Source organism: Myxocyprinus asiaticus, chromosome 15 (assembly GCF_019703515.2).
Source record: "Myxocyprinus asiaticus isolate MX2 ecotype Aquarium Trade chromosome 15, UBuf_Myxa_2, whole genome shotgun sequence".
Classification (NCBI taxonomy): Eukaryota; Metazoa; Chordata; class Actinopteri; order Cypriniformes; family Catostomidae; genus Myxocyprinus; species Myxocyprinus asiaticus.
Genome location: NC_059358.1, coordinates 28,053,662 through 28,067,550, shown reverse-complemented (window position 1 = coordinate 28,067,550; position 13,889 = coordinate 28,053,662). Strand labels below are relative to the sequence as shown.

The 13,889-nt window shown below is 38.6% G+C and overlaps 1 protein-coding gene and 2 long non-coding RNA genes across 6 annotated transcripts in view; 1 reads left to right on the top strand and 2 right to left on the bottom strand.

Annotated features, from left to right (window-relative positions):
- The first annotated feature begins 289 nt into the window (after positions 1–289).
- LOC127452725 (peroxisomal targeting signal 1 receptor-like) overlaps positions 290–13,889 on the top strand; it is a 28,066-nt gene continuing 14,466 nt past the window's right edge. Inside the window, exons 1-7 of one of the 4 annotated variants that reach the window (XM_051718378.1) lie at positions 290–683; positions 1,841–1,994; positions 9,360–9,398; positions 9,791–9,908; positions 9,990–10,133; positions 10,298–10,388; positions 11,469–11,559. In XM_051718378.1, coding sequence (XP_051574338.1) covers positions 1,881–1,994; positions 9,360–9,398; positions 9,791–9,908; positions 9,990–10,133; positions 10,298–10,388; positions 11,469–11,559 — 597 coding nt within the window. In that variant the 5' untranslated portion in view covers positions 290–683; positions 1,841–1,880. Of the gene's footprint in view, positions 684–1,347; positions 1,995–9,359; positions 9,399–9,790; positions 9,909–9,989; positions 10,134–10,297; positions 10,389–11,468; positions 11,560–13,889 lie in introns of those variants that run through there. The other 3 variants (XM_051718380.1, XM_051718381.1, XM_051718379.1) reach the window with 3 other exon arrangements.
- LOC127452729 (uncharacterized) lies at positions 2,001–10,106 on the bottom strand. Its single transcript, XR_007899303.1, has 3 exons — positions 9,968–10,106; positions 9,758–9,853; positions 2,001–2,598 (listed from the first exon to the last, which is right to left on the bottom strand). It is a non-coding gene; the product is annotated as an uncharacterized LOC127452729 (long non-coding RNA).
- On the bottom strand, positions 10,140–13,779 carry LOC127452730 (uncharacterized). The gene is made up of 3 exons (XR_007899304.1): positions 12,921–13,779; positions 11,822–12,045; positions 10,140–10,350 (listed from the first exon to the last, which is right to left on the bottom strand). It is a non-coding gene; the product is annotated as an uncharacterized LOC127452730 (long non-coding RNA).

Below are 13,889 nucleotides of genomic sequence, written 5' to 3'. Positions count from 1 at the left end.
TGGAAGAGTGGGGTTACATCTCACAGCAACAACTGAGGAAGAGATGCACTGCAGTACTTAATGCAGCTGGTGGCCACACCAGATACTGACTGTTACTTTTGATTTTGACTTAGCTGCTACTGCAACCATGTGAAATGTTTTCGAATATAAATAAGTGTCTGTAGCCTATTTGATTCCTTTTGTGGTGTGCGAAATTACATTTTCTTTGTGATTGTTGCTTATGGCACAAAATACTTGTACATTTCGTTTAAATCTAATAAAAATGCTGGATGTTGAAACAAAAGTTTATCACCCTGTCACTCAAGCCAAAGCATGCGCTGTCACTTTAGGAATTTGACGTAACCATAACGCACATCTCGCTTCGTCCGTCGAGAGTCGCAGCACAATTCAAAGCGTTTGTCGTTGGTCTTTACGCAAGTCGCGTTGGTGAATAGCCGGAGCGTAATGTGCTGGATTCGTGTTCACTCTTGTTTCAGTGGGCCACACGGGGAAATGTAAATAAATACAGGACGGTCACCAGCGGAGCATTTATACGTCAGGTACCAATAACCAGTGGGCCGTTAACCTGGTATTCTTGAAAACCGCTGGAGTCTGTCGTTTTTTTGTCTCAGTATAAAACGGCATTATTGTCCGGATAAAAGGGTAAAGAGAGGAGAGGAGAGGTGACCACTTCGCCTGTGCAGGTGAGAGGAGTTTATGTAGCTTGTAAGCTAACTGTGCTTTCTTTCACCCCGCAGCACAGTTGACTATCAGTGGTCTTCAGGATAATAATTAATTGCTACTGCACACACATCACTGTGAATAGCTAACCGGATGTTGTTTGGATACGTTAGGATGTGTAACTGCCATTTCCATTTCAATAAACTGATACTTGTGCTCTGTCATATGTCTGTGCTGCACTATTAAGAAGCCAAACTGACAGCAAACAGAAGCCAGATGCTTTCTGGTGTTTGCAATGATCAGAGTAGAAGTGCTCATTATGTCTGACATGTAGTCTCAATGCACAAATGCACAATGGGCATCAGACAGATCATTTCTGAGCATTCAGTTAATAGTTTCCTCATTCATTTTTTTTCATCAAGTGTGACACGTGAGTGAAGCAGGTTCATCACCCATAATAAGACAACAAGCAACCCTTTAAACTGCAGTTCTGGGTTTGTTGTATAAGGACGGTAATGTAATGTAGTGTATTGTTGTTTTCAGGAACTCTGATATGTAACTAATCCTAGCTTGGATAAGCTTATGGAGCATATGTTTATGCCAGTGGAAAGGTAGCTCAGGATTTATCAGAGTGAGATAAAGCTGATGATTCAGTGTCTTACAGTCCCTGTTCAGGTTGGAGAGGTTTTTATTCATGGCAAGTAAGGTGGCACTTAAATAGATGTTCATACAAAAGCTTTCAGAGAAGGAATAGTTTATATTTATGGCTAGTGCAACAATATAGTTTTATTTTTTTTATTTTTTACATTTTGTTTAAATTGTACAGTTTTTTTCTTTCATGAAGATGGACCAAAAACCCTGATGACTCATCTTGTACTGCTCAGATTTTTGTCTAATTAAATGCTCTCTAGAACAAGATTGTCCCTCCCCCTAAAACAACCTTCAACAGAGTAGCAAGTAGCAAGTCAAAGACAAGCTCTTTGATATGTTCCACTCCACCCAAACTTTCTGTTTTAATACAAAATACGTCAACACAGGAAAGAAAACAGTGCTCGTTAAGCACCTGTTTTGGGGGTCTCTATGGTTATCCAGTCCAGTCCAGACCAGACCCTTAACCACTTTACTACTGTTGCTTTTATAACAACATACCACCAAATTATTATATTGCATTTTCTTATAGATATCTCAAGTTTCCAGATCCAGCCAGACTGTGTATTGCCATGGCGATGCGGGAGTTAATTGAAGCAGAATGTGGGGGAGCCAATCCCCTCATGAAACTGACTGGTCACATGACCCAAGAGGGAGGGGCTTGGAGACACCGATCAACACCCACTGTAAGCTGCTAAACGTTTTGTTCATTAAAAAAAAATATATATGTATGTAATACTGTATTTATATACAGTTGAAGTCAGAAGTTTACATACACCTTAGCCAAATACATTTAAACTCAGTTTTTCACAATTCCTGCCATTTAATCATAGAAAACATTCCCTGTCTTAGGTCAGTTAGGATCACTACTTTATTTTAAGAATGTGAATGTCGGGGCCTGGGTAGCTCAGCAAGTAAAGATGCTGACTACCACCCCTGGAGTTCGCGAGTTCAAATCCAGGGTGTGCTGAATGACACCAGCCAGGTCTCCTAAGCAACTAAATTGGCCCGGTTGCTAGGGAGGGTAGAGTCACATGGGGTAATCTCCTCGTGGTCACTATAATGTGGTTTGCTCTCAGTGGGGCGCGTGGTGAGTTGTGCGTGGATGCCACTGTGGATGGCGTGAAGCCTCCACATGCGCTGTCTCCGCGGTAATGCGCTCAACAAGCCACGTGATAAGATGCGTGGGTTGACGGTCTCAGATGTGGAGGCAACTGAGATTCATCCTCCGCCACCCGGATTGAAGCCACCACGAGGACTTAGAGTGCATTGGGAATTGGGCATTCCAAACTGGGCAGAACAAGGGAGAAAAGAAAAAAAGAAAAAAGAAAATAAAGAATGTGAAATGTCAAAATAATTGTATAGAGAATTATTTATTTCAGCTTTTATTCTTTCATCACATTCCCAGTGGGTCAGAAGTTTACATACACTTTTTTAGAATTTGGCAGCATTGCCTTTAAATTGTTTAACTTGGGTCAAATGTTTTGGGTAGCCTTCCACAAGCTTCTCACAATAAGTTGCTGGAATTTTGGCCCATTCCTCCAGACAGAACTGGTGTAACTGAGTCAGGTTTGTAGGCCTCCTTGCTCGCACACGCTTTTTCAGTTCTGCCCACAAATTTTCTGTTGGATTGAGGTCAGGGCTTTGTGATGGCCACTCCAATACCTTGACATTGTTGTCCTTTAGCCATTTTGCCACAACGTTGGAGGTATGCTTGGGGTCATTACCCATTTGGAAGACCCATTTTTGACCAAGCTTTAACTTCCTGGCTGATGTCTTGAGATGTTGCTTCAATATATCCACATAATTTAACTTCCTCGCGATGCCCTATTTTGTGAAGTGCACCAGTTCCTCCTGCAGCAAAGCACCCCCACAACATGATGCTGCCATTCCCATGCTTCACGGTTGGGGTGGTGTTCTTCAGCTTGCAATCCTCACCCTTTTTCCTCCAAACATAACAATGGTCATTATGGCCAAACAGTTCAATTTTTGTTTCATCAGACCAGAGGACATTTCTCCAAAAAGTAAGATCTTTGTCCCCATGTGCACAAGCAAACCTTGCTGAGCAGCCTTTCAGGTTATGTCGATATAGGACTCGTTTTACTGTGGATATAGATACTTGTCTACCTGTTTCCTCCAGCGTCTTCACAAGGTCCTTTGCTGTTGTTCTGTGATTGATTTGATTTGCATTTTTCGCACCAAGCTGCGTTCATCTCTAGGAGACAGAATGCGTCTTCTTCCTGAGTGGTATGACGGCTGCATGGTCCCATGGTGTTTATACTTGCGTACTGTTGTTTGTACAGATGAACGTGGACCTTTCAGGCGTTTGGAAATTGCTCCCAAGAATGAACCAGACTTGTGGAGGTCTACAGTTTTTTTCTGAGGTCTTGGCTGATTTCTTTTGATTTTCCCATGATGTCAAGCAAAAAGGCATTGAGTTTGAAGGTAGGCCTTAAAATACATACACAGGTACACCTCCAATTGACTCCAATTGACTCCAATTAGCCTATCAGAAGCTAATTGCCTAAAGGCTTGACATAATTTTCTGGAATTTTCCAAGCTGGATAAAGGCACAGTTAACTTAGTGTATGTAAACTTCTGACCCACTGGAATTGTGATATAGTCAATTAAAAGTGAAACAATCTGTCTGTAAACAATTGTTGGAAAAATTACTCGTGTCATGCACAAAGTAGATGTCCTAAACTTCCTAAACAAATCTATGGTTTGCTTGTATGAAATCTGTGGAGTGGTTAAAAAATTTGTTTTAATGACTTCAACCTAAGTGTATGTAAACTTCTGACTTCAACTGTATGTGTGTATATATATATGTATGTATATATATATATATATATATATATATATATATATATATATATATATATATATATATATATATATATATATATATATACACACACACACACTACCGTTCAGAAGTTTTGAAACACTTGACTGAAATGTTTCTCATGATCTTAAAAACTTTTTGATCTGAAGGCTTATGCTTAAATGTTTGAAATTAGTTTTGTAGACAAAAATATGATTATGCCACCATATTAATTTGTTTCATTACAAAACTAAAATGTTATAAAAAAAATTTTTTTTTTTAAATGGATGACTTGGACCGAATAATTAAGAAAAGCAGCCACTAAGTGCCTAGCATATAGATGGGAACTCCTTCAATACTGTTTAAAAAGCATCCCAGGGTGATACCTCAAGAAGTTGGTTGAGAATTTCTGCAAATTCTAGGCAAAGGGTGACTGCTTTGAAGATGCTAAAATATAACACAGTTTTGATTTATTTTGGATTTTTTCACAACATAATTCCCATATTTCCATTTCTATTATTCCATAGTTGTGATGACTTTACTATTATTCTAAAATGTGAAAAAAAATAAAAATAAAGAATAAGTAACCCTAAACTTTTGAACGGTAGTGAATGTGTGTGTGTGTGTGTGTGTGTGTGTGTGTGTGTGTGTGTGTAATATATATATACATACATATACACACATACATACATACATATACACACATACATACCATGGTCTGTTCTAATACTCGATTCTGATTGGCTGGAATGTGTGCAGTTCAAACCAATGAATGCACAGGTAGTTCGGTTCAGTTTTAATCACCATCCGATATTAATGCGCTGTTTGTAACCATAGCAACATAACACTACAGAGCAAGTAGAGTAAACTATAGCAATTGAAAACATTTCCTAACCACTTTCATCAGCCTAGCTAATATAATGGAATTTAGCTTGTTTTGCACGGAGGGTGAGAGATCGAAGTCAGGACCTATGAAATGCTGTCCGGCAAGGCGATGCAAGACGATTTAAACTGTAATGTGTTGTGTATGTTATGTGCTGAAGTGCCACCTATATCCACTAGATACAGTTGTGCTCAAAAGTTTGCATACATATACGTAATATACTGTATGTACCATTTTTAAAGAAAAAATGAGCAGGCAAAAAAACATTTCTTTTATTTCTTATGGGATTCATATTCAACTGTAGGTTATAACAGAGTGGCACAATCATAATACAAAACATGGCAACAAAGAAAAAAATTTAATGAACCCTGTTCAAAAGTCTGCATACCCTTAGTTCTTAATACTGTGTATTGCCCCCTTTAGCATCAATGACAGCGTGCAGTCTTTTGTAATAGTTGTCTATGAGGCTGCAAATTCTTGCAGGTGGTATAGCTGCACATTCGTCTTGGCAAAATGCCTCCAGGTCATGCAAAGTCTTTGGTCGTCTTGCATGAACCGCACGTTTGAAATCTCCCCAGAGTGGCTCGATGATATTAAGGTCAGGAGACTGTGATGGCCACTCCAGAACCTTCACCTTTTTCTGCTGTAACCACTGGAGGGTCAACTTGGCCTTGTGCTTAGGGTCATTGTCATGCTGGAAAGTCCAAGAGTGTCCCATGCGTAGCTTTCGTGCAGAAGAATGCAAATTGTCTGCCACAATTTTCTGATAACATGCTGCATTCATCTTGCCATCAATTTTCACAAGATTCCCGTGCCTTTAGAGCTCACACACCCCCAAAACATCAGTGAGCCACCACCATGCTTCACAGTGGGGATGGTATTCTTTTCACTATAGGCCTTGTTGACCCCTCTCCAAACATAGCGCTTATGGTTGTGACCATAAAGCTCTATTTTGGTCTCGTCACTCCAAATTACAGTGTGCCAGAAGCTGTGAGGCAGGTCAAGGTGTTGTCGGGCATATTGTAATCGAGCTTTTTTGTGGCATTGGCGCAGTAAAGGCTTCTTTCTGGCAAATCGACCAGGCAGCTCATTTTTGTTCAAGTATCATCATATTGTGCTCCTTGAAACAACCACACCTTCTTTTTCCAGAGCAGCCTGTATTTCTCCTGAGGTTACCTGTGGGTTTTTCTTTGTATCCCGAACAATTCTTCTGGCAGTTGTGGCCAAAATCTTTCTTGGTCTACCTGACCTTGGCTTGGTTATCAAGAGATCCCCGAATTGTCCACTTCTTAATAAGTGATTGAACAGTACTGACTGGCATTTTCAAGGCTTTGGATATCTTTTTGTATCCTTTTCCATCTTTATAAAGTTCCATTACCTTGTTACACATGTCTTTTGACAGTTCTTTTCTGCTCCCCATGGCTCAGTATCTAGCCTGCTCAGTGCATTTGGGTGATTTCTGTTATCATTATGATTTAAAAAGGAGCCAAACAACTATGTGATAATAAATGGCTTCATATGATCACTATCCTTAAATAAAAGACAGTTTTTTTTTTTTTTTTTTGCATGATCAGTCACATTTTCAAAATCAATGCCAAAATTTCACAATTTCTGTCAGGGTATGCAAACATTTGAGCACAACTGTATATACAGTGGCATGCAAATGTTTGGGCACCCCTGGTCAAAATTTCTGTTGCTGTGAATAGTTAAGTGAGAAGAAGATGAACTGATCTGTGAAAGTTAAAGATGAAACATTCTTTTCAACATTTTAAGCAATATTAGTGTATTATTTTTATTTTGTACAATTTTAGAGTGAAAAAAGGGAAAGGAGCACCATGCAGAAGTTTGGGCACACTAAGAGATTTGAGCTCTCAGATAACTTCTACCAAGGTCTCAGACCTTGTAAAAAGAGCTTGTTAGGGCTATGGCTTGTTCACAGTTATCATTTGGAAAGGCCAGGTGATGCAAATTTCAAAGCTTTATACATACTCTGACTCCTCAAATCTTGTCCCAACAATTAGCAGCCATGGGCTCCTCTAAGCAGCTGCCTAGCACTCTGAAAATTAAAATAATTGATGCCCACAAAGCAGGAGAATGCTATAAGAAGATAGCAAAGTGTTTTCAGGTAGCCGTTCCCTCAATTCATAATGTAAATAAGAAATGGCAGTTAACAGGAACGGTGGAGTTCAAGTTGAGGTCTGGAAGACCAAGAAATCTTTCAGAGAGAACTGCTCTTAGGATTGCTAGAAAGGCAAATCAAAACCCCTGTTTGACTGCAAAAGACCTTAAGGAATTATTTAGCAGATTTAGCAGACTCTGGAGTAGTGGTGCACTGATCTACTGTGCAGCGACACCTGCACAAATATGACCTTCATGGAAGAGTCATGAGAAGAAAACCTTTCCTGCATCCTCACCACAAATTTCAGCTTCAGAAGTTTGCAAATGAACATCTAAACAAGCCTGATGCATTTTGGAAACAAGTCCTGTGGACTGATGAATTTAATATAACTTTTTGGCCGCAATGAGCTAAGGTATGTTTGGAGAAAAAAGGGTGCAGAATTTCATGAAAAGAACACCTCTCCATCTGTTAAGCACAGGGGTGGATCAATAATGCTTTGGGCTTGTGTTGATGCCAGTGGCACAGGAGCACATTTCACTGGTAGAGGAAAGAATGGATTAAATTAAATACCAGCAAATTCTGGAAGCAAACATCACACCATCTGTAAAAAAGCTGAAGATGAAAACAGGATTGCTTCTACAACAGGATAATGATCCTAAACACACCTCAAAATCCACAATGGACTACCTCAAGAGGCGCAAGCTGAAGGTTTTGCCATGGCCCTCACAGTCCCCCGACCTAAACGTCATTGAAAATCTATGGATAGACCTCAAAAGTGCAGTGCATGCAAGACGGCCCAAGTATCTCACAGAACTAGAAGCCTTTTGCAAGGAAGAATGGGCGAAAATCCCCCAAACAAAAATGGAAAGATACTTGGCTGGCTACAAAAAGATTTTACAAGCTGTGATACTTGCCAGGGGGTGTTACTAAGTACTGACCATGCAGGGTGCCCAAACTTTTGCTTCGGGCCCTTTTCCTTTTCTGTTATTTTGAAACTGTAAAAGATGAATATAAAAATGTAAAATTGCTTAAAATATTAAAGAAATGTGTCATCTTTAACTTTAAGCCTTTTGGAAATCAGGCCATCTTTTGCTCGCTTAGCTATTCACAGCAACAGAAATTTTGATCAGGGGTGCCCAAACTTTTGCATGCCACTGTATATATATAAATTCTCTTTACTATTATTCTGACATTCCACATTCTTAAAATAAAGTAGAGATCCTAACTGACCTAAGACAGGAAATGTTTTTTACGATTAAATATCAGGAAGTGTGAAAAACTAAGATTAAATGTATTTGACTAAGGTGTATGTAAACTTCTGACTTCAACTGTATATATATATATATATATATCATATATATATATATATATATATATATATATATATATATATATACTGTATATATATATATATATATATATATATATACTATATATATACTGTACATGCATACATATATATAGATATATCACACGAGCAAGAGTGCGATATGGCCCTACATCAGCGCTATTGTGATTCGGCCACAGGCACGAGTGCCATAGGTAATCACAGCAGTGCTGATTTAGGACCATACAACATGACTGATCGGTGTTGAAGTAAATAAAATAAAGACATTTGGAAAAACTGAGTACAGTGTCAAAAAAACACATTTGTGCACGTAACTACTTTCTTATGCGACGGATCAGAATCTGCCGTTGCTGGTTCAAACCAAGTGATGCATCCAAGCCTCTCAAAAACGTCACTTTAGAACTAGTATAACGGCTTGGGCTGTTTCCAACAATTTATTGGAGAAACAAGGATGGATGTGTGTGTTTGAGAGAGAGAGATATGGAGGGTGTGCGATCACCTGTGTCTGTTGATACTCCCAAGCAGAGATGCTGTAGTTTGTTAGTCAGCTTTCTGAAGATAATGTCATTTTTGTCAAATGCATCCTATTTTCTCTGTGGAAAAATAGCCGTCCAAGTGGGGTATTCCTCCCTATTTCGTGGTAACCGATACCCAAGAGTCATTCACTATAGAAACCAAACAGTATGTCCTCTCCAATGTGGAAACTTTGGTAAGAGGTAAGCGCCTTGAGTTTGTGTAATTAATCAATCTGTTGTGTCTCTCAGCTGTGATGAGCCTTAATGCTGAAGTTGTGAGTTTAAAGCTGTTTTTCCCAGCTGTTTTGACACTTCTCTTTTTGATTCTGTCTTTCTTTATACTCTCTGTTTTTTCCCCATAGATTCCTCCTACTCCAATTGAAATAGCCTCTGAAGAGGAGGTGTGTATTTTGGCCTTATGTATCAAAGTGTATTTTTATGCCTTGTTTTATTTTCATCTGCTCAGATTGTGTTATTGTGATGGAGGTCTTAGTGGCCGTTCTCACCGAACAGGTTTTTGCATCCGTCCTGATTTGAAATTATCTTCCATGTAAACATGGCCTAGATGGATGTCTTTGACCATATCACCATGTCTTTCTGTCTTTTTTAAAGCATTTTTTAGACTCAGTGTTAGGTAAAAAAAAGAACTGTTAAAAATGCATCTCAAGACACCTGTGCTCTGTGTCTTGCTTTTTTAGTGCAAGAACACGTTCGGTTTGAGCATACCCGAAAGGTCTGTGGTCATGTCCTGTGTTCTTACTGTAATAATGGTCTGCTGTTTTTGGAAATCCAGCTGGTGAGTGAGTTTCTGCAGGGCCCACAACGACCTCCCCACAGTTTTGATATGGGGCAACTGCTGGAGGAAATGCAGCAGATAGATCAACAGAGCTACAGACAGGCTCCACAGAGAGGTAGCATACATGAACACAGACAGACAGATTTCAGCACTCATTAGTGTGCCATAACCAACCATATAACTTTCCAATTCCCAGCTCCTGACGTGGCTGCCCTGGCATTGTCTGGCGATTGGGCAGCAGAGTTCCTGTCTGGTGCTGACTCCACCTCTTCTCCTGGGCAAGCTGGTTTAGATCCAGCTGATGCTGATTGGACCAGAGAATTTATCAGTGAAGTGGCAGGTTAATATACATTTTAAGTGCGTTATTTTAATTGAAGATGTCATTAGATGGAGCTGACAATTCTTCACTCATCTTTGCCCAGCTATCTTTCATTTTCTCTTATAGCTTCACTCTTTCTTCTGTCGTCTTCTACCATATTCAATTCCCTTCCCCCTGTTTCATAGACCCTGGCCGCTGGGCAGAAGAGTACTTGGAGCAATCAGAGGAGAAGTTGTGGCTGGGAGATTTGGGGGAGAGGGAACAAGACAAAGAATGGTATTTTATTTTAATTAGAGGTGGAGTAATATAGAAAGAATGACATAAAAATAATATGCGTAAATTAGACTATGTATCTATAGCCCTATTCGGACGGGATTAGTTTTTAAACGATGTTTTAGTTACAATTATCAACATCCGATGTCTGTCATGTACTGTTTTCTAGATGTGGGCATTACAGAAGATTGAACTCATTGAATTCATTTAGGTGATAAAATTTACTTATCTTTTAAACTTTATCTGTTTAAATTTAAAATGACGTATGATTTAAAAAAAATTCAAATAATGAATTTATTGATTTAATTTAAATGTATTAATTATACATAATAAATTACTTATTTTAAAAAGCCTCTTAAAATAAACTTCAAATTAGTTTATAGAAGCGCCTGCTTATAATAAAACCACTGAAATAAACAAGACTTACAGTATCTGTGAATTATATAATTATAACATTACGTAACTGAGCTGAGAAATTAAGGTGAGCATCTTACCTGACAGTGGCTAGTCTTGGCAGTGTCCACGATTTGGCTCTCCTTGTTGATTTTATTTTCTTATTTTTTCTTCGGATGGTAAAATAAATCTAAATTTTAAAGGTGTGCAGCAGGCAAAGATTGTCGTGCATAAGTGCGATCTTAACAGTAGTTCAGATCAGAATACATCAGGAGAAGCATTGTGAGAGTTCCGTTTCAGCAATTACAGACAAACACATTCTGACAGGATTCGATTTCTCAGAGGACCCTTGAGTTAGCCAAAAAACCGAATAGGGCTTATGGTTATATCAAATAAGGAATAGATGTTAATAGTGCTGTTAACATTTTTCAGAGAGAGAAAAGGTTCTAACCTTCTAGAGTGATCTAACCTTGAAAAAAGGTCTTTATTGTGTTTTAGAAGCAAGTTAGAGTCAAAATATTGTTGGTACACCATTGACAAAGATTTGGAATGTCTTTTTGTTATTATTGTACTAAGCTCTGTTATCTTATACGGTTTGATGTAGTATAAGTTATGATGTCAAAATTAGTTACTACTATCCACCAGCCATTATATCCTAATGAATCCATTATTATATTTTAACCTTATCAGGACACAAGAATATCAGTCAGGGGAAGAACTAAGGCAAACTGCAAATGAGCTCCTTGCCAAAGTGGATGACCCTAAACTGCAAAACACAGAGGTGAGAACAGAGGCAGGTCTCCTGCTATGGTCTGTGTTGTTTAAGCGTTCTTTGACCTGTACTTTGGAGGACTTTAGTCAAACACATAAATAGATGTATTAAACTAATATACATACAATACTGTGCAAAAGTTTTAGGCGCTTTTTAAAAATTTGGTATAGTGAGGATGTCTTCAAAATTAATGCCATAAATAGTTTTCATTTATCACTTAATGTTATACAAAGTCCAGTAAACATAAAAAAGTAATCATGACAACCTTTACCTTCAAAACAGCACCGATTCTCCAAGGTACACCTGGACACAGTTTTTCTTGGTTGTTGCAGATAGGATGTTCCAAACTTCTTGGAGAACTTGCCACAGTTCTCTGTCTATTTAGGCTGTCTCGATTGTTTCTGTCTCTTCATGTAATCCCAGACAGACTCAATGATCTGGGCTCTGTGGGGACCATGACATCTGTTGTAGGGCTTCTTGTTCTTCTATTCAATTCTGTTTGCAAAGGGAATGTTGAAATTTAGTTTTAAGACAAATGTTTTTGTGAAAAATGTAATGGGCCAAAGACTTTTGCACAGTACTGTGTATTGCTCCTAAACCACACACATTGGGTGCGAAGGTACCATTAGTTTATGAGGATTTGGGTACTGTTAGTTTATGAACATAATGATAATTTTGCTGGACACTTGTGTATAGTTACACAAAGTGTAACTATTTCAGAATAAATGTGCTCTGCTTTCAACAATTCCACATCGCACAAATGATCTGTCACAAGGGATCACTTTAGTTTGACTAAAACTGTGTTAATGTGGTCTCAATGGATCTTTAATTTACATCTTGTAGCTTTAGGAATTTTCCAAATTGTGCTTCTAAAGTGGATAATAAAAAGACAGGTTAAAGCTTTACATTAACCTTCTATTTAGTAGGGATGGGCACGAGTACTCGGATGTGGCAGCAGTGATCGATCATGAAAACGATGATCGATGGTGATCATGCATGATGTGACTTTTCACTTCATTTGAAATTCATTGACAGTTACCTGACAACTAAACACAAACGTGTCAAAGAGGGAGCTTATTTTAAATTTTGAGATTGATTACGTTGTGATTTTGAGGGGTATATTGATTGTCAGAGATGACTTATAGTAATCAAACTGATATACAACGCTGCAATGCTATCATTATGGTAATAAAAAGAGAGTGTAATTCACCGTGTTTTGAACACCTGTCTCTGCAAAACGTTTACTAAACACGTTTTATTATAATTTTATGTAAGAAATTAATGGATATTATTTAATAAAAGTAAATGTTTGTCACTGACTGTAAACCTTCCTGCCCTGGGGGCCGAAATGTTTGAGTGACGTAACACACCTGTATCTCGACGAAATGTGAGTTGAAGATTTCCGCACAAGTTTCCAAGTTAGAAGATCTGACATAATAATGTGTCATTCCGTTGCACTTTCCCCAGTTGAAAGGTGGAAATTCTGACTCTCCGAGTTGAATGGAACGCTTCATGAATCATCACAGCAACAGCAGTATGGAGCATCGCGGCATCAGAATGCAGCGTCTTCAAAACTGAACTTCAACTTAACACACACATTAAAAACGCGATGGTTATGGTGTCTCCTGTTAAGCCAACCGCGATTTGAAAATAGACGGTTCAGACAGCTACTAAAAAAACTAGTGCACACTTACTTGGATTACTATGGTAACCTGAAGGAAGAACAGACAGACGTGCGTTGTGCACATTCTTTCATCGAGTTGGGCAGCGAATCTTCACATAACGACAAAATATGATGCATTGATTATGCAATCTTTTGTACATTTTGTAACCAATTGTTTTGTAACGCCTATAAATAGATGATACACTGGAACAACAAGACACAATGCAGCAGCCAAAGACATTTGTCAGGCATGTTATTATATATACAGTTATGTACATGTCATTGCCCCTCGAGTACTCGACGTGAACTTAGTCCGAGGACTCGAGTAGACAAAATGACCAAATGCCCATCCCTACTATTTAGGTTTATTTTTGACTTGTGGCAGATGATCATGTGATGTGACATCTTTCATGTTTTCATGGACATTTCTTCTCCTATTTGGCTTTCTCTCTCTTTTTCATTTAACTCTGCCCATGCTTTATGGTGTGATATGGGAACCGTTTTGTCTTTGGCTGTGTTTCCTTCCTCTCTGTGGTTGACTTGTGTCTGAATACAACTGTCAAGAAGAAACCAGTGGTGGACTTATGAATGTGTGCGTGTGTGTTCAGTGCATCGCCAATGAACACATACCTCTTTATGTTCCCTGTTAGCAGTAGATGTGTAATAGCTGTTGTTG